The sequence below is a fragment of the Symphalangus syndactylus genome, chromosome 4, assembly GCF_028878055.3.
Source record: "Symphalangus syndactylus isolate Jambi chromosome 4, NHGRI_mSymSyn1-v2.1_pri, whole genome shotgun sequence".
Taxonomy (NCBI): Eukaryota; Metazoa; Chordata; class Mammalia; order Primates; family Hylobatidae; genus Symphalangus; species Symphalangus syndactylus.
Window position 1 is genome coordinate 42,974,193 of NC_072426.2, and position 25,440 is coordinate 42,999,632.

The 25,440-nt window shown below is 46.3% G+C and overlaps 1 protein-coding gene across 7 annotated transcripts in view; it reads left to right on the forward strand.

The window, feature by feature from the left end:
- TET1 (tet methylcytosine dioxygenase 1) overlaps positions 1 to 25,440 on the forward strand; it is a 147,265-nt gene that overhangs the window by 25,816 nt on the left and 96,009 nt on the right. For 4 of the 7 annotated variants that reach the window (XM_055274474.2, XM_055274476.2, XM_055274480.2 and 1 more), the window contains exon 3: positions 19,892 to 19,945. In XM_055274474.2, coding sequence (XP_055130449.1) covers positions 19,892 to 19,945 — 54 coding nt within the window. Of the gene's footprint in view, positions 1 to 19,317; positions 19,360 to 19,382; positions 19,791 to 19,891; positions 19,946 to 25,440 lie in introns of those variants that run through there. The other 3 variants (XM_055274479.2, XM_063637135.1, XM_055274477.2) reach the window with 3 other exon arrangements.

Sequence of the window (25,440 nt, forward strand, 5' to 3'; positions counted from 1 at the left end):
GGAGAATTGCCTGAACCCTGGAGACAGAGGCTGCAGTCAGCCGAGATCGCGCCACTGTACTCCAGTCTGACGACACAGACTCCATCTCAAAACAAAACAGAACAAAAAAATTTTTTTGAGATAGAGTTGTTCTGTCCCCAGGCTAAGCTGCGGTGGCATGGTCATAGCTCACTGTAACCTTGAACCTCTGGGCTCAAGGGATCCTTCTGCCTCGGCCTCCTAACTAGCTAGGACTATACGTGTGTGCCACTATGCCTGGTTTATGTTTTTGTTCTTGTGTTTTGAGAAGGAGTCTTGCTGTCGCTTAGGCTGGATTGCAGTGGTGCAATCTCGGCTCACTGCAATCAGTACCTCCCAGGTTTAAGTGATTCTCCTGCCTCAGCCTCCCTCGTAGCTGGGATTACAGGCGCCAACCACCACTCCCAGCTAATTTTTGTATTTTTAGCAGAGACAGGGTTTCACCATGTTGGTCAGGCTGGTTTCAAACTCCTGACCTCAGGTGATCTGCTCGCCTAGGCCTCCCAACTTGCTAGGATTACAGGCGTGTGCCATTGCACCCAGCCAGCTAAAGTTTTTTGTTTAATTTTTATTTTTTGTAGAAACGTGATCTCACTATGTTGCCCAGGCTGGTCTTGAACTCCTGGCCTCAAGTGATCTTTCCTCCAGTTTTCCACAGTGCTGGTATTACAGGCATGAGGCACTGTGCCCAGCCTCACATCAGTTTTTTTTTTTTTTTTAACAGATTTGAAGGAATGCAATTGAATATTGTTTCTATGGTTAAGGAAAAAACAGTTTGCTAAGAATTTAGTTATTTCCTATATGGTAAACAGTGTGAGAGTGGACCTACTTGTAACATTGAGATAGTCATACTGCAAAGCAGAGATGCTATGAGGAGCAGAGATGATGTCTGTAAAGTGTCTTGCAGTGTGTCTGCTATACAACAGATGCTTAAAAGTGGTGGGTATTATATATGTTTGAAGAGATTTGTGTATTTATTTCATTACTTTCACCTGTTTTCCATCTTGCCATTTTATTCATGTTATGTAGAGGAAAGTAATTAAGTCTTCTAAGTATTCCATATGTACCATTTCTCAGTATCTGCAAAAGCATTTTTCCTGCTGGGGGATTAAGATACTTTATGAATGAATTGGTTTCACTGTTCCCATGTGATGCAGAATTATAGTTGTGGTTTCCAGCGAGATGACTATGCTACAGTTATTTTCTTGTGCTTGTATAATGAGAGGGTTTTGGTGTTTCTGCTGTGTTCTAGACAGTTACACTATACAGCTCATTTTCATATCATATTTCATACACAACACCATATTGTGGTGAGCTTTCTATAAAAGTAGGATCAAGGGAGGAGGAAGTGGGAGGACAAGACAGTGGAAGGCCAGAGTTGATCCAAGCCATGGAATTTTGGATGGAGTGGATATAGGTTAGATTTAGAGAAAAAAGCGGGTGTCTGTTGATTTCTTCTGTCCTTGGAGGAGTAAGTAATTTGTACATGAGTTATTACAGAATTGCAGGGAGATTTGTCTACTGGGCAACACAGAAGTTAAGTTGCTTTCCTTATTTCCTGTTTTCTAGAGACCCTGATACTGCATTATGAGTTGGTAAAACAAACAGACTAATACAACACAAAAATCAAAATAGTGTTCTACTTTTTTTTTCCTTTTTAAAGAACCAATAACCTTTATTATTAATTAGGTACATTACTAATTCACATTATTTCATTACTAATTAGGTACACGCAATTTTAACAAAATTGAAACTTTGCTTGAAACACACACAGGAAGCTGGCAAAGGAAAGGAAGGTGGAAGGAGACTAACATTTTTTTGAGGACCAGACACGGTGATAAAAGACTTTCCATTACTGTATTCAATGTTGACAGTAACCCTAACCCATGAGGTGTAAGTATTCGGATTCTCATTATGCAGAATGGGAAATAGAAACACATCTTGTTGTTTTTGTTTTGTTTTGTTTTTTGAGACAGTCTCACTCTGTCACCCAGGCTGGAGTGCAGTGGCGCAACCTCCACTTCCTGGGTACAAGAGATTCTCGTGCCTCAGCCTCCCAGGTAGCTGGGATTACAGGTGCGCACCATTACGCCTGGCTAATTTTTGTATTTTTAGTAGAGGTGGGGTTTTACCATGTTGGTTAGGCTGGGCTTGAACTCCTGACCTCAAGTGATCCACCCGCCTGGGCCTCCCAAGTCCTGGGATTACAGGCGTCAGCCACCTTGCCCGGCTTTTCTTTATTTTTTATATGTAGAAATAGAGATGGGGTTTTATCACATTACCCTGGACTCAAGCAATCCGCCTGCTTCAGACTCACAAAGTGCGGGGATTACAGGTGTGCACCACCATGCCCAGCCTTATTCAGTATTTATTAAGTGAGCAGTATAGCATTAAGAACTCACATGCTCATTGTCTCATACAATCTTACAACAATCCTATGAAATATACATTCTGCTTTAATTTATAAAGTAAGACACCAAGGGGGCCGGGCGCAGTGGCTCAAGCCTGTAATCCCAGCACTTTGGGAGGCCGAGGCGGGCGGATCAGGAGGTCAGGAGATCCAGACCATCCTGGCTAACACGGTGAAACTCCGTCTCTATTAAAAATACAAAAATAGCCTGCCTGCCTGCCTGCCTGCCTGCCTGCCTGCCTGCCTGCCTGCCTGCCTGCCTGCCTGCCTGCCTGCCTGCCTGCCTGCCTGCCTTCCTTCCTTCCTTCCTTCCTTCCTTCCTTCCTTCCTTCCTTCCTTCCTTCCTTCCTTCCTCCCTCCCTCCCTCCCTCCCTTCCTTCCTTTCTTTCTTTCTTTCCCTCTCTGGCCCAGGCTGCAATCTACTCGGTTTGCTGCTGGCCGCGCCACGGACTGCCTGGGACTGCCGGCGCGCGCCACCGCTGCCTGCCTTTTCTCCTTTGGATGCAGGCACGCGTTCGCCATCTTGGCCACGCTGGTCGCCGGCTCCTGACGCCGAGTGCTCTGCCCGCCTCAGCCTCCCGAGGTGCTGGGACTACAGACGGAGTCTCGCTCACCCAGTGCTCGGTGTTGCCCGGGCTGGAGTGCGGTGGCGTGATCTGGCCTCGCGGCAGCCTCTACCCCCCGGCCGCCTGCCTTGGCCTGCCAGGGTGCTGGGATTGCAACCCCTGCCCGGCCGCCGCCCCATCTGGAAGGTGGGGAACGCCTCTGCCCGGCCGCCCCGTCTGGGAGGTGAGGGGCGCCTCTGCCTGGCCGCCCCGTCTGGGAGGTGAGGGGCGCCTCTGCCCGGCCGCCCCGTCTGGGAAGTGAGGAGTGCCTCTGCCCGGCCGCCCCGTCTGGGAAGTGAGGAGCGCCACTGCCCGGCCGCCCACCGTCTGGGAAGTGAGGAGCGCCTCTGCCCGGCCACCCACCGTCTGGGAAGTGAGGAGCGCCTCTGCCCGGCCACCCACCGTCTGGGAAGTGAGGAGCGCCTCTGCCCGGCCACCCACCATCTGGGAAGTGAGGAGCGCCTCTGCCCGGCCGCCCTGTCTGGGAAGTGAGGAGCGCCTCTGCCCGGCCACCCACCGTCTGGGAAGTGAGGAGCGCCTCTGCCCGGCCACCCACCGTCTGGGAAGTGAGGAGCGCCTCTGCCCGGCCACCCACCGTCTGGGAGGTGAGGAGCGCCTCTGCCCGGCCACCCACCGTCTGGGAGGTGAGGAGCGCCTCTGCCCGGCCACCCACCGTCTGGGAGGTGAGGAGCGCCTCTGCCCGGCCACCCACCGTCTGGGAGGTGAGGAGCGCCTCTGCCCGGCCACCCACCGTCTGGGAGGTGAGGAGCGCCTCTGCCCGGCCACCCACCGTCTGGGAGGTGAGGAGCGCCTCTGCCCGGCCACCCCGTCCGGGAAGAAGTGAGGAGCGCCTCTGCCCGGCCGCCCCGTCCGGGAAGAAGTGAGGAGCGCCTCTGCCCGGCCACCCACCGTCTGGGAGGTGAGGAGCGCCTCTGCCCGGCCGCCCCGTCTGGGAAGAAGTGAGGAGCGCCTCTGCCCGGCTGCCCCGTCCGGGAAGAAGTGAGGAGCGCCTCTGCCCGGCCGCCCCGTCCGGGAAGAAGTGAGGAGCGCCTCTGCCCGGCCGCCCCCGTCCGGGAAGAAGTGAGGAGCGCCTCTGCCCGGCCGCCCCGTCTGGGAAGTGAGGAGCGCCTCTGCCCGGCCGCCCCGTCCGGGAAGAAATGAGGAGCGCCTCTGCCCGGGCGCCCCATCCGGGAAGAAGTAAGGAGCGCCTCTGCCCGGCCGCCCCATCCGGGAAGAAGTGAGGAGCGCCTCTGCCCGGCCACCCATCGTCTGGGAAGTGAGGAGTGCCTCTGCCCGGCCGCCCCGTCTGGGAAGTGAGGAGCGCCTCTGCCCGGCCGCCCCGTCTGGGAAGAAGTGAGGAGCGCCTCTGCCCGGCCGCCCCGTCCGGGAAGAAGTGAGGAGCGCCTCTGCCCGGCCGCCCCGTCCGGGAAGAAGTGAGGAGCGCCTCTGCCCGGCCGCCCCGTCTGGGAAGTGAGGAGCGCCTCTGCCCGGTCGCCCCGTCCGGGAAGAAGTGAGGAGCGCCTCTGCCCGGCCGCCCCGTCCGGGAAGAAGTGAGGAGCGCCTCTGCCCGGCCGCCCCGTCCGGGAAGAAATGAGGAGCGCCTCTGCCCAGGCGCCCCATCCGGGAAGAAGTGAGGAGTGCCTCTGCCCGGCCGCCCCATCCGGGAAGAAGTGAGGAGTGCCTCTGCCCGGCCACCCATCGTCTGGGAAGTGAGGAGCGCCTCTGCCTGGCCACCCACCGTCTGGGAAGTGAGGAGCGCCTCTGCCCGGCCGCCCCGTCTGGGAAGTGAGGAGCGCCTCTGCCCGGCCACCCACCGTCTGGGAAGTGAGGAGCGCCTCTGCCCGGCCACCCACCGTCTGGGAAGTGAGGAGCGCCTCTGCCCGGCCGCCCCGTCTGGGAAGTGAGGAGCGCCTCTGCCCGGCCACCCACCGTCTGGGAAGTGAGGAGTGCCTCTGCCCGTCCGCCCCGTCTGGGAAGTGAGGAGCGCCTCTGCCCGGCCGCCCCGTCCGGGAAGAAGTGAGGAGCGCCTCTGCCCGGCCGCCCCGTCCGGGAAGAAGTGAGGAGCGCCTCTGCCCGGCCGCCCCGTCCGGGAAGAAGTGAGGAGCGCCTCTGCCCGGCCGCCCCATCCGGGAAGAAGTGAGGAGCGCCTCTGCCCGGCCGCCCCGTCTGGGAAGTGAGGAGCGCCTCTGCCCCGCCACCCATCGTCTGGGAGGTGAGGAGCGCCTCTGCCCGGCCACCCATCGTCTGGAAAGTGAGGAGCGCCTCTGCCCGACCACCCATCGTCTGGGAAGTGAGGAGCGCCTCTGCCCGGCCACCTATCGTCTGGGAAGAAGTGAGGAGTGTCTCTGCCTGGCCGCCCCGTCTGGGAAGTGAGGAGCCCCTCTGCCCGGCCGCCCCGTGTCTGGGTAGAAGTGAGGAGCTCCTCTGCCTGGCCGCTCCGTCTGGGAGGTCTACCACGGAGGCCAGAAGCAATGTGGGGGCTGGACGTGGTGGCTCACGCCTGTGGTCCCGGCACTCTGGGGGGCGAGGCGGGTTGATCACTTCGGGCTAGGAGTTCGAGACCAGTCTGGCCAACTTGGCGAAACATGAAGAATACAACAGACAAACCAACCAACCAACTCAATGACAACAAAACAGGTCTACCCTGGAGTCATACTCTAATTTTTTCTATTTTCCTCCCTTTCTGATCCTTTATCCCACTTTCTTTTTCTTCCTCTTCCTTCTCCCTCTTCTTTGTCAAATAGAGGATTGAGTTATTATCACTGATCCATATAAAGTCCCTCTCTCATTTATTTTAACTCCCACCCCCATTTCTATTCCCCGACTTCCCATGTGCAACCTTCCTAATATGTTTGATACGCATCTTTTTGTTTGTATGTATTTTTAGAAAATGTTTATTGTTTTTGTATGCAAAAAAAAATTAATAAAAAAAAAAAAAATACAAAAATATTAGCTGGGCCAGGTGGCGGGCGCCTGTAGTCTCAGCTACTCGGGAGGCTGAGGCAGGAGAATGGCGTGAACCCGGGCGGCGGAGATTGCAGTGAGCCAAGACCGTGCCACTGCACTCCAGCCGGGGTGACAGAGCGAGACTCCGTCTCAAAAAAAAAAAAAAAAAAAAAGACACTGAGGCTTAGAGAGGCCAGGTAACTTGCTTACGAACATAGTTGATCTGGGATTAGAATCCCGGGGTTGAATGTTCATTTTAGTCACCATACCTCTGAGCTAAGGCAATGAGGAAAATGTGAAAGGCCCAGAAGATGGAGAGTAGTGAGACTGAGAGGTGGACTGGTTGAGGAATAAGTCATGTTGAGGTTATTGCTGTCATCTTTTAGACTTGTTAAATTTGGAGAGATGTGAGCATCTTCTAGCTTCATTTCACACAAAAAACAAAAATGTTAACATGATTTAAATACTTAAAATCTTTGAGTTTGTCAATTCTACTGCTGCTATATTTTAACATTAAGGTGTTCCTTTAACTGTGTTTAACTCTTTCTCTCCATTTTTAATTTTACTTAAAATATTTTTAGTGAGACCCTGTCTCAAAAAAAAAAAAAAAATGTTGGCTGGGTGTGGTGGCTCACACCTGTAATCCCAGCACTTTGGGAGGCTGAGACAGGAAGATCTCTTGAGCCCTGGTGTTTGAGACAAGCCTGGGTAACAAACTGAGACCCTCATCTCTACAAAAAATGCAGGAATTAGCTGGGCATGGTGGTGAGTGCCTGTAGTCCCAGCTAGTAGGGACGCTGAGGCGAGAGGATTGCTTGAGCTGGGGAGATGGAGGCTGCAGTGAGCTATGATTGCACCACTGTACAGAAGACCCTTTCTCAAAAAAAAAAAAAAAAAAAGTTTTTACACTTCCTGGACCTTGTTTCCCTCTGAATCATGGTCTGGTAATTCTTCACTATCATGGTAATGATTCACATTCACTCTCCTATTCCTTCAAGCAGATGACTTTGTATTTTGTCCAGCTTTTCTAATTGTCTTCAGCAGGAGGTTTCTCCCAGATTATCAATTTCATTATCACTAGAAGTGAAAGTTTCTTAATCTCTTTTACTTAATAAGTGTAAGGCTATATTATGATGCAATTAGCATGGAGCTAGCCTATCCCAACACTAGTAGCAAACTTGTTTAATACTTAGATGTATATATCTATATATGTGTATATATATACTTTAAAAAGAAATTTATAAGAAGAGATGGCATTTCACCATGTTGCCCAGGCTGGTCTTGAACTCCTGGGCTCAAGTGATCCACCTGCCTCGGCCTCCCAAAGTGCTGGGCTTACAGGAGTGAGCCACCTAGCCCAGCCTTAGTACTCTGGAAGAGGTTCCAGTGCCCCAAAATACTGTTTTCTGTTAATATCTCCAATTGTTTTTTTTTTTTTTTTGGAGACAAGAGTCTCATCCTGTCATCCAGGCTGGAATACAGTAGTGACATCTCAGCTCACCACAACCTCTGCCTCTTGGGTTCAAGCAATTCTCATGCCTGTACCTCTCAAGTAGCTGGGACTACAGGCATGCACCACCATGCTCAGTAATTTTTTGTATTTTTAGCAGAAATGGGGCTTCCCTGTGTTGGCCAGGCTGGTCTCGTACTCCTGGCCTCAAGCCTTCTGCCTGCCTTGGCTTTCCAAAGTGCAGAGATTACAGGTGTGAGCCACCATGCCTGGGCTTCCAATTTTTATATTAAATGAATTTTAATTGCTCATTACATGGTTTACGTGTACACTGTTTTCTTAATTAGTGACAGCCATGGTTCTCCATTGCTGCAGTTGTACAGACTGAGAGTCAAGTGCCATAACACATGCTTTTCTTTTTTCTTTTTTTTTTTTTTGTGTGACAGGGTCCTGCTCTGTTGCCTAGTCTGGAGTGCAGAGGTGTGATCATGGCTCACTGCAGCCTCGACCTCCCAGACTCAAGTGATTCTCCCATCTCAGCCTCCTGAGTAGCTGGGACCAGAGGCATGTACCACCATGCCCGGCTAGTGTTTTTGTTTGTTTGTTTGTTTTTGTTTTTGTTTTAGAGATGAGTCTCATTCTGTTGCCCAGGCTGGTCTCAAACTCCTGGGCTCAAGCAATCCTCCTGCCTTGGCTTCCCAAATTGTTGGGATTACAGGCATGAGCCACCACACCCAGCTACTACATGCTTTTCATATCCAATATTGCATATAACTCTAATGTTAGCATTTCCCCTCATTGAGTCTACTGGAGGTTGACTTGCTCATGGTCCCATCATTGGGATTTGGATCTCCCCAAGGATATCCTCATTTTGTGTAAGATCCCAGCACTTTGAGAGGCCAAGGTGGGATGATCACTTGAGGCCAGGAGTTTGAGACCAGCCTGGGCAACATATTGAGACCCTGTCTCTACAAAACATAAGAAGAATTGGAGGCTAAGGTGGAAGGATCACTTGAGCCCAGGAGTTCACCACATGTCTGCCTTGAGCCATGAGTGCACTAGTGTACACCACCCTGGGTGACAGAGCAAGGCCCTGTCTCTAAACAAATAAATAAATATTTAAAAAATATATAAAGCTATTTTCTTTTTTTTTCTTTTTTTCTTTTATTTTCTTTTTTTTGAGATGGAGTTTTGCTCTTCTTGCCCAGGCTGGAGTGCAATGGGACCGGCTAATTGCAACCTCCGCCTCCCAGGTTCAAGCGGTTCTCCTGCCTCAGCCTCCCAAGTAGCTGGGATTGCAGGCATGCACCACCACCCTCAGCTAATTTTGTATTTTTAGTAGAGACGGGGTTTCTTCATGTTGGTCAGGCTGGTCTCGAACTCCTGACCTCAGGTGATCTGCCTGCCTTGGCCTCCCAAAGTGCTGGGATTACAGGCATGAGCCACCGCATCCCATTTATGCATTTTAAACAAAAAAAGCTAATGTGTCATTGACTAAGTATTTGGATATCAGGAAAATCAAACAGACTTTGGAAAGTTAATTGTAGAAATTCTGTTGTAAATATTATGAGTTCAATGATAAGTCTTTTTATTTTTTGGTTCCTCTCTTTTTTCCTTTTCTTTTTCTTTTTTTTTGAGATGGAGTCTTGCTCTGTCCCCCAGGCTGGAGTGTAGTGGCGCGATCTCGGCTCACTGCAAGCTCCGCCTCCCGGGTTCACGCCGTTCTCCTGCCTCAGCCTCCCGAGTAGCTGGGACTACAGGCGCCCGCCAACACGCCCGGCTAATTTTTATATTTTTTTTTAGTAGAGACGGGGTTTCACCATGTTAGCCAGGATGGTCTCGATCTCCTGACCTCGTGATCCGCCCGCCTCGGCCTCCCAAAGTGCTGGTATTACAGGCTTGAGCCACTGCGCCCAGCCTGGTTCCTCTCTTTTTTCTATCTGAGTTATGTTCCATGGAAAAGTGCTATTCAATAAGAACCACAGCCATTAAGCAGTGCCCTCGAACATAGCTGTTTTTCTGTATTCTATTCCTGGAACGAACAAAGTAAGAGCACCCCCTACTTCCAGCATCAGAAGCATCTGTGCGGTACAGGGTCATCCAGCTGAGAGTAACTCATTTGTAGGCAGTCAAATCTTGCTTCTCCGTAGATTGTATGAGACTCGAGTAAATGAGTTTAGAAACTAAAGAAATAAGCCCTTTCTGAATAACTGGTCTCATCTCAACAAAAACAGCCTACATAAAGGCCAGGCACGGTGGCTTACGCCTGTAATCCCAGCACTTTGGATGGCCGAGGTGGGTGGATCACGAGATCGGGAGATCGAGAACATCCTGGCTAACACGGTGAAACCCCGTCTCCACTAAAAAATACAAAAACTTAGCTGGGCGTGGTGGTGGGCACCTGTAGTCCCAGCTACTGGCTGGAGGCTGAGGCAGGAGAATGGTGTGAACCCGGGAGGTGGAGCTTGCAGTGAGCCGAGATTACACCACTGCACTCCAGCCTGGGTGACAGAGCCAGACTCCCTCTCAAAAAAAAAAAAAAAAAAAAAAAAAAAAAAAAAAACAGCCTACATAATATCCATTCTCAAAATAATTGCTTTTCTCTGATTAGGAGACTTAGTTATACAAGGGTGTTTTCTAGCTTAAAAACACAAGAGTTGGCTGGGTGTGGTGGCTCACGCCTGTAATCTCAAAACTTTGGGAGGCCGAGGCAGGTGGATCACCTGAGGTCAGGAGTTTGAGACCAGCCTGACCAACATGGTGAAACCTCGTCTCTACTAAAAATACAAAAATTAGCTGGGCATGGTGGTGGGTGCCTGTAATCCCAGCTACTTGGGAGGCCGAGGCATGATAATTGCTTGAACCCAGGAAGTGGGGGTTGCAGTGAGCTGAGATTGTGCCACTGCACGCCAGCCTGGGTGACAGAGACTTTGTCTCAAAAGGAAAACAAAAAACAAAACAAAACGAGTTTCAGGTCTGGGACAAACCAATCACCTCTCTTTAGTTCTCCCCTTGAAAAGGTAACTTATATTTTTGATAATCATCTTAACAGGAGTGTTATTATTGGCTTTTCAAAGAAACAATTATGGACAATTGAAAGACAGAACAACAAAAATAATTCTAATGGGAATGGTAGAGAAGTAAAGACTGGCATCTCTTCATATGCATGCTCAGTAGCCTTGCTACCCAAGTGGTGGCATATTTATTGATATGCATATCTCCCCATGGCCCCTTAACAGCCACACTGGAATGTCACCTCAGCAACTTAGTGCTCCAGTGTCTTTGTGGGTGCTGTTACCTCCATGTGGGGCACACTCCTTTCTTCTCTCCCTCTATATCTTGCCAACTCCTACCTGCCAATCCTTGGGTTTCAGTGGGAAATATTGCTTCCCCTGGGAAGCCTCCTCTGGGTACTATATACCTCCTGGGCTCATCTCATTCTACATTACATCATGAATATGTGTTTATTTGTTTGTGTCTCTTACAAGATGGTAGTTTCCGGGTGGGTGGCAACAGTGACATTCCTCCAGCTATACACTCAGCACTATGTCTGCATAAGAGAGGTGCTCAAGGCCGGGGCACAGTGGCTCATGCCTGTAATCCCAGCACTTTTGGAGGCCGAGGCAGATGGATCATGAGGTCAAGAGATCGAGACCATCCTGGCCAACATAGTGAAATCTCTACTAAATATACAAAAAAAATTAGCTGGGTGTGGTGGCACGTGCTGGTAGTCCTAGCTACTTGGGAGGCTGAGGCAGGAGAATAGCTTGAACACGGAAGTTGAAGGTCTCAGTGAGCTGAGATTGCGCCACTGCACTCCAGCCTGGGGAGAGAGTGAAACTCCGTCTAAAAAAAGAAAAAAAAAAAAAAAAGAGAGGTGTTCAACATGTATTACATTGTTTTAAAGGGTTTTGGTTATTAAATGGGGAAAGTCATTGTGAAAAACAAATTAATACATTTTAAAGAAAACATTTTTGGACCTGGGGTCTTTTAAGTTTCTTCAATAATTTTAAGTTCTCTGAAATGGAAGGGAAAAAAATAAAGTTGTTTTTTTAAAAAAATTTTTAATTTTTTCACTTTTTGTGATGGAGTCTCACTCTGTTGCCCAGGCTGGAGTGCAGTGGCAGCATTTCGGCTCACTCCAACTTCTGCCTCTGGGGTTCAAGGGATTCTCTTGCCTCAGGCTCCTGAGTAGCCGGGACTACAGGCATGCGCCACCATACCAGGCTAATTTTTGTATTATTACTATTATTTTCAGACAGAGTTTCACTCTTGTTGCACAGGCTGGAGAGCAATGGCATGATCTCACCTCACTGCAACCTTGGCCTCTCAGGTTCAAGCGATTCTCCTGCCTCAGCCTCCCAAATACCTGGGATTACAGGTACCCACCACCACGCCCAGCTAGTTTTTTGTATTTTTAGTAGAGACAGGGTTTCACTATGCTGGCCAGCCTGGTCTTGAACTCCTGACCTCAGGCGATCCACCTGCCTTGGCCTCCCAAACTGCTGGGATTACAGGCGTGAGCCACTGCACCTGAGCTATTTTTTTTTTTTTTTTTTTTTTTTTGAGAGAGTCTCTCTGTTGCCCAGGCTGGAATGCAGTTGCAAGATCCCAGCTCACTGGAACCTGTGCCTACTGGATTCAAGCGATTCTCCTGCCTCAGCCTCCTGACTAGCTGGGACTACAGGCATGCGCCACCATGCCTGGCTAATTTTTGTATTTTTAGTAAAGACGGGGTTCCACCATGTTGGCCAGGCTGGTCTCAAACTCCTGACCTCAAGTGATCCTCCCACCTTGGCCTCCCAAAGTGCTGGGATTACAGGCATGAGGCACCATGCCCAGCCCTGTTATTGGATTTTTCTGTCCAAATTTTGAATCTAGACACTGACACAGGGAGTAGGCCTTCCAGTTTCTAGTTGGTACAAAGAAGAGTTGAGAAATTTGAGAGAGGCAATAATTTCAGCCCCATTCTTACAACAGTTTGTCTCAGTTGGTAACTGTTGAAGATTATTCACCTACTTTTTTCTCAATTCTTGCTTTAGAGGAGCCATCAAGGAACAGCTATTACCAGCAGAACTGCTGGAAGGAATCCAGTAGATCTGGCCCCTTGGGAGAGTGGGGAAAGAGCAAGAGTAGCCTCACGGAAAGGGGTCAGGGAAAGATCCAGCAGGAAAGGCTCTGCTAGGGGACCAACCGCTTACATCCAGACTATTACTCCACCCAGTCTTCCAAGGAGATTCTCCAGTGTTAGCCTTTCAGGTTCCTATGTGTCACAGGAAATAAAACCAAACTAGCTTTTTTAAATCTATGAGAGAGGTCGGGCGCGGTGACTCACGTCTGTACTCCCTGCACTTTGGGAGGCTGAGGTGGGCTGACCACTTGAGGTCAGGAGTTTAAGACCAGCCTGGCCAACATAGTGAAACCCTATCTCTATTAAAAATACAAAAATTAGCCGGGCGTGGTGGCACGTGCCTGTAATCCCAGGTACTCAGGAGCCTGAGGCAGGAGAATCGCTTGAACCCGGGAGGCGGAGGTTGCAGTGAGCAGAGATCTCGCCATTGCACTCCAGCCTGGGCGACAGTGCAAGACACCATCTCAAAAAAAAAAAAAAAATTAGTTTATTGTGGTAGCACACGCCTATTTGGGACACTGACATGGGAGGATCGCTTGAGCCCAGGAGTTCGAGGTTGCAGTGGGCTATGATTGGCACGTTGCACTCCAGTCTGGGGAAGAGAGTGAGACCCTATCAAAAAAAAAAAAAAATCTCTGAAAGGTACAAGACATGCTTATTCCTTAAATTTTTAAAAAGTTTTTAATTTTTATGGATACATAGTATATGTGTACCTATTCATATTGATTGGAAGTTTATAATAGATGGTACTTGGAATATCTTTAGTTATCACTGCAAAAGTTGTAGCCCCCAAAATCAGAAGAAAAATAAAGAATTTCTTGGGAGAGGAGAGCGCGGGACACATTGGAAGGAAATTGTGTTTCAGTCTTCAGTCTTGAGGAAAGGTGAATTACTCCTGAGATTAATTTGGAAGAAGATTCCTCCTAGTATGCTGCTGTTGTTTTAATTTAGGTAGTTTGTACTTACAGTTTCTTATCAATCCAGAGGTGCATATACCCAGAAAGAGAAGTGGAGTTTTGGAATTATTCATAATTTTAATCCTGAAGCCACAACACACGTACACACACACACACACACACAGAGCTTCTTTTTTTTTTTTTTTTTTTTTTTTTTTTTTTTTTTTTTGAGGTGTAGTCTCATTCCGTCACCCAGGCTGGAGTGCAGTGGCGTGATCTCGGCTTAACTGCAAACTCTGCCTGCCGGTTTCCAGCAATTCTCTTGCCTCAGCCTCCCAGGTAGCTGGGATTACAGGCAAGCGCCACCATGTCCAGCTAATTTTTGTATATTTAGTAGAGACAGGGTTTCAGCATGTTGGTCAGGCTGGTCTTGAGCTCCTAACCTTGTGATCAGCCCGCCATGGCCTCCCAAAGTGTTGGGATTACAGGCGTGAGCCACTGTGCCCAGCCAAAACATATATATACGTATATATATATATATACATATATATATTTTTTGAGACAGTCTCTCCCTGTTGCCCAGGCTGCAGTGCAGTGGTGCGATCTCAGCTCACTACAAACTCCGCCTCCTGGGTTCAAGTGATTTTCCTGCCTCAGGCTCCTGAGTAGCTGAGATTACAGGCACGTGCCACCACGCCCAGCGGAAGACATTTCTTTTAAGGTTATTTTAGGATATTTACAAATGTCTTTTGTTAGATACTGAAAATGAAGAGGATTTGTAGAGAGAGCTGTATAGATGGTTTGAAGTGGAATCAATTCAAGTTCTATATATTTTCATATTTTTTCTGTATATTAATAAACATCTTATGGTACATGCGCAAGTCAAGTTCTAACCTGCTGTGCAAGCTGAGATATTTTTACCTCTTTGGGCCTCTGAATTATTTCATAGCTAATATTTAATTTTTTTTTGTAGAGATGTGGTCTCCGCTATGTAGCTTAGGCTAGCCTTGAAATCCTGGGCTTAAGTGATCCTCCAACCTTGGCCTCTCAAAGTGCTTGGATTGCAGATGTGAGCCACTGCACTTGGCCTCTGCTCAGAATTTCTGACTATTCTCTCCCATCAAAACTCGCCCAGAGCTCAGACCACCAAATCACTTAGTACAGGAATTGAAACACCTGATCTATGCTGTGTTCAAACAAGTATAGATCTTCGTGGTGAAGCATCAATTTGATATTTGGAGTTAATGTTAGTTCTAGTCACATTCATTAACTTTCGTATATAGCTAGGATGAGCCTTGGCATTATTTATTATCTAATTTTACAGAAGAGTGCACACACAGGCCTTCGATGTTTGCTTAGGTTGTCAAGTGCAATGTTATATGGCTTCATGAGTATCCTATAGAGTGAAAACACCTGTCTTTGGTCCTTTAAAAAACAGGCCTCTCAGCAATATAGATATTCTGTATACCTAACCCTCTGAGCCTGATTTTATTTTATTTTATTTTATTTTAGTGATCACACAGCTAATGGATTTTTATGGATTTTTTTTTTTTTTTTTTTTGAGACCGAGTCTCCTTCTGTTGCCCAGGCTAAAGTGCAGTGGCACGATCTTGGCTCACTGCAATCTCCACTTCCCAGGTTCAAGTGATCCTCCTGCCTCAGTCTCTCGAGTAGCTAGGACTATAGGTGCACGCCACCACTCCTGGCTAATTTTTGTATTTTTAGTAGAGATGAGGTTTCACCATGTTGGCCAGGCTGGTCTCGAACTCCTGACCTGAAGTGATCCACCTGCCTCAGCCTTCCAAAGTGCTAGAATTACAAGCATGAGCCATCGCACCTGGCTGATAGACTTAAATTATACAATTATGTCATAATATATCATGGCCACTTTACTAAATATTGAACAATTAACCTGGAAAAAATGTTGATTTTTTAAAGTTATATTCAGGCCGGGCGCGGTGGCTCAAGCCTGTAATCCCAGCACTTTGGGAGGCCGAGGCGGGCGGATCACGAGGTCAGGAGATCGAGACCATCCTGGCTAACACGGTGAAACCCCGTCTCTACTAAAAATACAAAAAAAAAAAAATTAGCCGGGCGTGTTGGCGGGCGCCTGTAGTCCCAGCTACTCGGGAGGCTGAGGCAGGAGAATGGCGTGAACCCGGGAGGCGGAGCTTGCAGTGAGCCGAGATCGCGCCACTGTACTCCAGCCTGGGGGACAGAGCAAGAGTCCGTCTCAAAAAAAAAATAAATAAATAAAGTTATATTCAAACATTCAAGAGAAGAGGCATAATGTGTAACTGAAATAAATGCAAGGCACTTCAAGAAATGTAGGGCTACCCTTGTGCATAGCTGATGGGAATGTAAAATGGTGCGGCTGCTATGGTAAACAATTTGGTAGTTCCTCAGAAAGTTAAACATAGCCTTATCATATGATTCAGCAATTCTACTCCGAGGTGTATACTACTTGTATACCTACTTGTACACCTATGTTCATGGCAGTAATATTCACAATCACCAAAAAGTACAAATGTCTAACAACAGAATAATGGAAAAACAAAATGTGTTATGTACATACAAAGGAATATTGTTCAGCCTTCAAAATGAATGAAATTCTGATACATTCTACAACATGGATGAACCTTGTAAATATTATGCTATTAATAAGTGAAGCAAAGAGAAACAAAAAGAAAAATACTATATGAAAAATACTATACGATTCTGCCGGGCGCGGTGGCTCACGCCTATAATCCCAGCACTTTGGGAGGCTGAGGCGGGCGGATCACGAGGTCAGGAGATCGAGACCATCCTGGCTAACACAGTGAAACCCTGTCTCTACTAAAAATACAAAAAAATTAGCCGGGCGCGGTGGCGGGCACCTGTAGTCCCAGCTATTTGGGAGGCTGAGGCAGGAGAATGGTGTGAACCTGGGAGGCGGAGCTTGCAGTGAGCAGACATCGAGCCACTGCACTCCAGCCTGGGCGACAGAGCCAGACTCCATCTCCAAAAAAAAAAAAAAAAAAAAAAAAACTATACGATTCCAATTATAGGAGGTACTTAGAGTAGTCCATTTCATAGAAAGTAGAATGAAAGTTAGTATGGGCTGGGGGAAGGCAAATGAGGAGTTATTGTTTAATGGGTATGGAGTTTCTGTTTACAAGGAAGAAAAAGTTCTGGAAATGGAGGGGTGATAGTTGCACAGCAATTGTGAATGTACTTAATGTCACTGAACGATACACTTAAATATAGTTAAAATGGGCCGAGCATGGTGGCTCACCCCTGTAATCCCAGCACTTTGGGAGGCCAAGGTGGGCGGATCACCTGAGGTCAAGGGTCCAAGACCAGCCTGACCAACATGGTGAAACCCTGTCTCTACCAAAAAATACAAAAAATTAGCTGGGCATAATGGTGCATGCCTGTAATCCCAGCTACTCAGGAGACTGAGGCAGGAGAATCATTTGAACCCGGAAGGCGGAGGTTGCAGTGAGCTGAGGTTGTGCCATTGCACCTAGGTGACAAGAGTGAAACTCGATCTCCAAAAAAAAAGTTAAAATGATAAAATTTATGTTACGTATTTTTCATCACAATTTTTTTTAAAAAATCACCAAAAATAGGATATACACCTAAAAGATTTTGTACCTATTTTCTTTTTTTTTTTTTTTTTTGAGACGGAGTCTCGCTCTGTCGCCCAGGCTGGAGTGCAGTGGCGCAATCTCGGCTCACTGCAAGCTCCGCCTCCTGGGTTCATGCCATTCTCCTGCCTCAGCCTCTCCGAGTAGCTGGGACTACAGGCGCCCGCCACCACGCCTGGCTAATTTTTTTTTTTTTGTATTTTTAGTAGAGACAGGGTTTCACCGTGGTCTCGATCTCCTGACTTGGTGATCCGCCTGCCTCGGCCTCCCAAAGTGCTGGGATTACAAGCGTGAGCCACAGTGCCCGGCCAACCTATTTTCAAATCTTACTGTATTTGATTATTTTTCTGCCTGTTTCCATGCTGCTTTACTCCTCACAGAGAGCTTCTTATAAATAGTGTGGGCTTAGTGTGTTCAAAGTTGCACTGGTGGATGTGCATAATCAGAGTCCATTGGTTTTGTTACAAGTGTTGAAGGAAGAGTTGAGAACACCATATTCATTAGGTTTTTTTTTTTCTTTTTTTTCTTTTTTTTTTTTTTTTGGAGATGGAGTCTTGCTCAGCCATCTAGGCTGGAGTGCAGTGGTGCTCACTGCAACTACTGTCTCCCGGGTTCAAGCGATTCTCCTGTCTCAGCCTCCCGAGTAGGTGGGATTACAGGCACCCACCATCATGCCTGGCTAATTTTTGTATTTTAGTAGAGACAGGGTTTCCTGTTGGCCAGGCTGGTCTCAAACGCCTAACCTCAGGTGATCCTCCTGCCTCGGCCTCCCAAAGTGTTAGGATTACAGGCGTGAGCCACCGTGCCCGGCCAGTAGTTTTTTTCTTACATGAATTTGTTAAAAATGTGGGTGAGGGGTGGGTGAGTGAGAGGTAATTTAAAGTGGAAAAACAACGCATGCCGGACTTCACGTTCCAACACGGAAAGCATGCTTTTGTGGCAAACTGAAAGGCGAGGAATTAAGGGTGATGAAATGCAGGCCTTCCGGCCCTCACTCTGTTCCTGATTTCTGGTTGTGGGAATCTGTTCTGAATCCAACTGCAAGTGGAAAACCCATCTTTGGCTGAGCAGCCGGGGAGGCCCTCCTGCCAATCCCCCAAATGTGCTGCTGAAACTTTGGCCATGCAAGGCTGGAGCTAGGGCTGTCTTCCCCAGATCTGTGCAGCTGTCAAGGTGGCTGTGATGGGACTGTGACCGCCCTCTGCACTGCATTTTGGCAGTGACCTTGAGACCAGCCAGCTCTCCACAGCTGCCCTGCTCTGCTGCCGCTGTTGCAATGCCAGGTGGCTAAGAGGGGTCGTGGGGGGCACGGCTCCCGGTCCAGTCTTTCCCAGTGTCTGGCAGGTGCCAGCTGTGGTGCCAGTTGTCCCACTGCCTACCACCCACTGGGCGTGGGGGTAGTCCAGGTGTGTGTCGGGAGATGGTGGCTTGTTTTACTCCTGGCTCAGGTCCCGATCCCTAGGAAGTGGGTGGTTCTGTCTGACCGCGAGTCTGGTGCGCAGACCGGCCCCACGTGGGGACTTGCTTGGCAGGTCTGGATATAGATGCTCAGTGACAGTTGATCTTGGGATACAGAAGAGCCAAAGGTGTCCTTTTGTCCCAAAGATATGAGTCCGAATTTTCCTTCTCGTAGGGGAGAAATTTTATTTGGAAATGAAGGTCATCAGAAATGCCCAGAGCAAGAGAGAGAAAATCCTTTTTCTCTAGCCACTCAGAGTGGCAAGTGTATTTTGAAAACTCCTCCCCCTCTTTTTGTCCTCATCCCGTCCTTTTCCTTTTCAGTGGCTTTACTCTTATTTTTTAATTCGCCATTGTCATTGGACATTTATTGACAGAAATCAAATTGCTGTGTTTCTGGGCAACGCGCCTGCTGCAAAGAGGTGTGGTTCCCAAGGAATGAGACACGCAGCCCAACAGCTGAGCCTACATTGTCCTCACATAACCTCCCTGCCTTAAATATCGCCAATATTTAGCCTTGCCTTATAAAGTAAAAATGCACAATACCTTCCAGAGTTTCAGCAAGCCCAAATGCCCCCCTAGGCTCGGTTATGTCTCCTGTACATTGGAGGCAGAGCAGCGCACCCCTCCCCCATGCAGACCTGCCCTCGGAGCTGCCAAGAGGTTACTAATCAGGAAGGCTCTGCCATCGATCCAATGGTGGTGACCTGGGGGATTTGTGTGCATTGTTTTTGCTGAAGCCTCCTGTGATTTCGGCGCGACCAGATCCTCTGCAGCGAACTCCATGTCGCAGCTTGTGGCTGCCTGTGTCCTGTGGTGAGAGCCGAGCCGCACAGGAGATCCTTTGTCTAGGAAGGGCTAGGCTGAGAAGATCACTTTGGAGTTGCTAAGCTCTGCATTGCCATTGGCTGCACTCTTTGTGGGGCTGTTTTTGCAAAAGGCATGCCCAGCACGTCTACAGTGCTGGCAGGCCAGGGCTGCCTTTAAACACCATGATAATAATACCAAAAAGCAGTTTGCAGAACTGTTCCACTGTAGAGGCTTCCTCTGCAGAAGCAAGCAAGATGGCTACCTCGTGGGCTTCGCTGTGAAGAATGCAGAGGCTAATTAAGACAGACTTTAAGGGGAAAAAAGGGTATTTCCCTACTTCATCTTTATGCAAGATTTTTTTTTAGTGACTTTTAAAGTATACATTTTACATAAGCTCTTTAGGTTCTGCCTAGCAAACATGTTGATGATTTTAAATGGTATAAATAGTTTTACAGAGAAATAGCCAAAAATTTTGGGGATGTGGGAGCTAATTTTATTTCTTAAACAGAGGCTTATTTTGCAATTTGATTTTTTTTAGGTTATAAAGGAAAACAAGAGGCCCCAGAGGGAAAAGAAGCCCAAAGTTTTAAAGGTAATCAGCTGTTGATTAAATAATATTTCATTATTTTTCCATTTCATATAGTATTTTTCTGCACTTGGGTATATTTGGAGTATAGCATATGTGAATTCTCCCAGATTTTCAGTAGATGGATGAATTTCCACTCAACTAAAGTGTTTTCTCTCTCTTTTTTTTGATGTGCTGCATAATGTGCATATTAGCATCCTTTATTTTCAACTCCACACAAGTCTACAGAAAGAAAAGTTTGTATGCAGAGTGCTGTGAATAAAATTTGTTTTTCTTTATAGCTCCCTTTGTAGCATCTGCATTTGTGGTGTTGCACCAGTGTGTAAACTTAAGCCCTTTAGAAGAAAGGCACTATTTGAAGTTGACAGCTATGATCCATTGTGATTTTAATAGACTGTCCATTAAAGACTATTTTAAAATGTATGATTCTTTTCCAAAGAAAAAGGTCCTTAGAGATTTTAATTAAATTTAATATGTAAGTCATGGAGATCTTACAGCCAAATTATAGTGTTTAATCTCAAATTCTCATAATATCATCTTTAATTTTGGCTTTCATGGAGCCGTAAGAATATGCATGTTTTCTTTATTTTCTATAGTTTGCCTGATGAGTATTTAGTAGTAAGTAACCTAATTCAGTTATAAGCTCACAGTCTGTGTGATGAGATTTGTACAGTATTTAGAAGGGTTAATTTAAAAGCATATGGCATCACTAAAAGTTCAAGGCTAGCTTTAGTCTAGCAAATAGGTGCTTATGTGTTTAAGATTTTAAGTGGTGTATTGCTATTACAAATGCAAGCAACCTTTGCAAGCCACCTTTTAAAGTCATGAAGAAATACTAAGCAATAAAATGACTTGTACACATTTTGTGTACATTTAATTTAAAATAGTTTTACCTAATCCTAGCTTTCCTTTTTTACATATAAAGTTTTAGCACTCAAAGAGGAACAACATGTTGAACTATGAATGTGGCAGAATTTTATTTCATTTGTTGCCCGAGTGTGTAACTTGAAAATATTGACACGGAGAACCAAACCTTGCCCTGCTTTCAAATTTGCCTGACCACATTGAGTTTCTGCTTCCTGTGTATATACAGCGTTTTCATGTACCTGTTACATCAACCAACAAGTATTTATTTAATATTTACCACACAGTCAGCAATGTGCTAGGCACTGTGAAATGAATGAACTTGCTTGACACAAATTTTCACTGGGCCTGGACAAATAGAATCATGGTTATTCTCAAGGTAAATTAAACCCTTTTCTGTTTTTCTTCTTTGTGTTGATCCATCAACCCCCATTTATTCCTTTTCCTTCCAACAAAGATAGAAGTTTATCATTAAAAGCTCCTTCTATACTTTCTGTGTTGGCTATATCCATCTCAGGCATTTTGTGAGAAATAGATTTAGTCTTACTCTTAAAAATGGCTCTCATTTGTGGGGGTTGTGATGGGGGTTAGCAGGAGAAAGGGATAGACTATGTGGAGAAACTAATATAGACCAAACCTAGTATCTATGTCTTCCCCTGCCTTGGCTAGGAAGTAGAATTGGACTTTGGGAATGCAATTTAATTCTATGTTTATCTTGTTAGATTGTGAGTGTCCTGTCACCTGAAATAAATTTAAAAAGTAAATATGCCATGTGTTGCTTTTTGGAATCATGGTAGTGGACTCTGACTTAAAAGAAAAAGAATAAAAGTGCCTGTGGGTGGCCACATTTCATCTGCAACAGCAAGCAGAAACAAATTGTTGCTCATGTTCCTCTATAGTTAGCAATTATTGTACAAGAGCAGGAAAATACTCTAAAAGGAAAAAAAATTTCTGATGTTGGCGTTTAAAAATGGTTTTCCACATTTTCTGTTAGACATAATTTTTTTTCTCATCCAAAGAAAGCTTTGTTTCTTTGCTTCACAGTAGAAATGCTAAAAAAAACTTTCAGATTTTAGCTTGATGTGTATAAAATTCATAGAGCAAATGTAGAATATTATATAATCCTATAGGAGACATAAGAAAATGAAACCTGTGTTTGGGAGGGAGAGTGGGAGAGGAATACAACTGTCAGCTTGAGGTTTCATGAGTGAGGACTTCAACATTCTAGGAGCATGCTACCTGGGGGACCAGTGATGGGAATCTCACAGGTTACGATTTGGTCTTCCATCATAATTTGCTGTCTTTACATTTGGCGTCATTCCAGAAATTTAGTCTGCTTTCTTTGACGTTATCCTCTTAGATGTTGAAATCTCCTGGATCATTTACTCTTTGTCAGGGTGGATGCTGCAGATATCCTGATTGACTTTTCATTTTCATCATCTATTAGAAAGTAGTTAGATACGTGAAGAACCTGATTCAAGAAGTTGGGTATAGAATTTGAGACTTGTTTCATCCTACACTGACCTGAACCTGACAACTATTGAATCCAGTTGCCGGGCTGAAATTGGCTGGAATGTCTTATATCCCTCTCCTCTTAAAAACATACCTATTATCTACCAGGTATGATGACTCATCTGTGTAATCCCAGAACTTTGGGAGGCCAAGGTGGGAGGATTGCCTGAGGCCAGCAGTTTGAGACCAGCCTGCAAAACCTAGCAAAATCCTGTCTGTATGAAAAATTTAAAAATTAGCTGGGTGCGATGGTGTGCACTTCTAGTCCTAGCTACTCAGGAGGCTGAGGAGGGAGGATCGCTTGAGCCTAGGAGTTGGAGGCTGCAATGAGCTATAATCACATGAGCTATATGCACTCCAGCCTCAGGAACAGAATGAGATCTTGTCTCTCCCCCCCAAAAAAAAAACACTATTATCCATATTTATACCTATATTCATTCTATTGTACTTCAAAATTAAAAACTAGATAGTGATCTAAATCCTGATTAGAGATTCTTCCTGTAGCTGAAATGACAGTTCTGGCCAAAGCACTCTAAAGGCCAGAATGGGTATCAGCTAATGGTGCACCAGTGGTGGGTGAGGGTAGCTCAGCATCAACTTCCTATTCAAGCCTATTGGTGATCACTAGTTATTTTCATATATAGATGACATCTTGTTAGCAATGTTATTATTGGAAACACAAGCATTTCCTTGACTCTTGATCTAGGTAGAGGTGTGGTCTAATTCCAGTCCTTGAATCATGAACTTGGCCTTTTGAGTGACGTGGTTTGGAATTCCTCTTGGAAGAAACATTTGTGTAAATAACTTTTATTTTGTGTGTATGTGGTGGGGGCAGGTGAGTAGGAGTGGATACTCCCTTTAAGAAAGTCGATTTTAAGATAATATTAATTTTGTTAGATTGTTAGTTGTTGTCCCTGGAGAAAATCAGACAGCACAGTCAATTGGTTTGAACAGAGTTTAATAAAGGAATTACTTTAAATGGTGTGGGGAGGGTTAAGGAAAGAACTAAGGATGGTGAAGAAATCCATATCTAATGAAGGCAGAGCCATTACTAATCCTAGGCCTGAAGGGGGATGGTGAGTGGGAACCAGGTGATGTAGCTACAGCTGAGTAGAGGAAGCATGGGCTGGAGCCTTTGGTAAAGAGATGCTCTTGCAAGGAGACAAGTGTGGGGTGGGTGTGGGATAAATGCCCTGCTCTCCAGTCTCCTGCTGCTTTGATTGGTTGATCCCAATGGGGAGCCAGAGTGAAAGGGGAGACCTCTGATGCAGTACACGCTGGTTAGCCTTCTGGGATGTGTAAGAGGGTTATGGAAGGTGGAATGTAGGCCTGGAAGGGAAAACAACATACTGAGCATGACTAGTGACCACAGGGGTGGTATGGTAGGGTGAACAATAGTACTAGAACCATGATTACCTAAGATGGTAACATTAGGCAAAGATGGCTGAAGAGTGCATAAGAACTCTATACTATTTTTGCAACTCATCTGTAAATCTAAAATTATTTCCAAATAAGCATGAGCATCCTCGAGGGGATGCATTTATACATTCTGTAATTAGATAGTCTTTTTGGCTGGTAAGGAATATTTTCTAACTATTGAATTATAAAATATCATCAGAGTAGTATTTGGAAGAGCTGGGTGAACAAATATAAAGAAATGTCAGTGGATATTAAACCAGGAGAGTGTCTCCAGAGGATGATTTTAAAAAGGCAAAATGAAAACTGAGGGATCTTCCTGCAGGGTTCAGCACTGACTTGCTCTTCTCTTTTCCTTCATTCCTTGATGATGCTGATAAAGAACAAGTGGGGCCAGGCGAGTGGCTGAGGCCTGTAATCCCAACACGTTGGGAGGCCGAGGCGCGCAGATCACCTGAGGTTGGGTGTTCGAGACCAGCCTGACCAACACAGAGAAACCCCCATCTCTACTAAAAATACAAAATTAGCCAGGCGTGGTGGTGCATGCCTGTAATCCCAGCTACTCGGGAGGCTGAGGTAGGAGAATTGCTTGAATCTGGGAGGCGGAGGTTACAGTGAGGAAACAAGCAAAAATTGCCGAGATGATGAAGGAAAACATCATCTAGGGAAAGTTACTTAACATTCCCATCATTTATAAATTGTTTTTATTGAATTTATTTACTTATTTATTTGAGACAGAGTCTCACTCTGTCACTAAGGCTGGAGTGCTGTGGTGCAGTCTTGGCTCACTGCAACCTCCGCCACCTGGGTTCAAATGATTCTCTTGCCTCAGCCTACTAAGTAACTGGGATTACACACATGTGCCACTACGCCCAGCTAATTTTTTTGTATGTTTAGTAGAGACGAGGTTTTGCCATGCTGGCCGGGCTGGTCTCAAACTCCTGGCCTCAAGTGATCTGCCCACTGCAGCCTCCCAAAATGCTGGGATTACAGGCATGAGCAACAATGCCTAGCCCATAAATTATATTTATATATCCTAGACCAGTGCTGATTTAAAAGGACTAAATTATACTCTGGTTATGTTTGTTTGTTGTTTGTTGTTTGTTTGTTGAGCTGAGGTCTTGCTGTGCTGCCCAGGCTGGTTTTCAACTCCTGAGCTGAAACTATTGTCCTTTCTCATTCTCCTGAGTAGCTAGGATAACAGCCACCCTTCCCTGCTAAAATTACTAAATTAGATACAATTGAGTTACATTGTTTATTTTAAAATTCTATTAAGCTATAAATAGGCCAGGTTCAGTGGCTCGTGTCTGTAATCCCAGCACTTTGAGAGGCCGAATGGATCACTTGAGGTCAGGAGTTCAAGACCACCCTGGCCAACATGGTGAAACCCTATCTCTACTAAAAATACAAATATTCGCCACGTGTGGTGGCAGGTGCCTGTAATCGCAGCTAATTGGGAGGCTGAGGCAGGAGAATCGCTTGAACCTGGAAGGCGGAGGTAGCAGTCAGCCAAGATTGTGCCTCTGCACTCCAGCCTGGGCTACAGAGGGAGACACCCTCTCAAACAAACAAACAAAAAACCCTACAAATGAAAGATAACATAGTTGCTAATGATTTTCTTCTGCTTATTTGTCTATAACTTTGTTTCAGTTAGTAAAATAAATCATTGTTAAAGTAATTTCTTTAGAGTTTTTAAACAGAGGGTTATA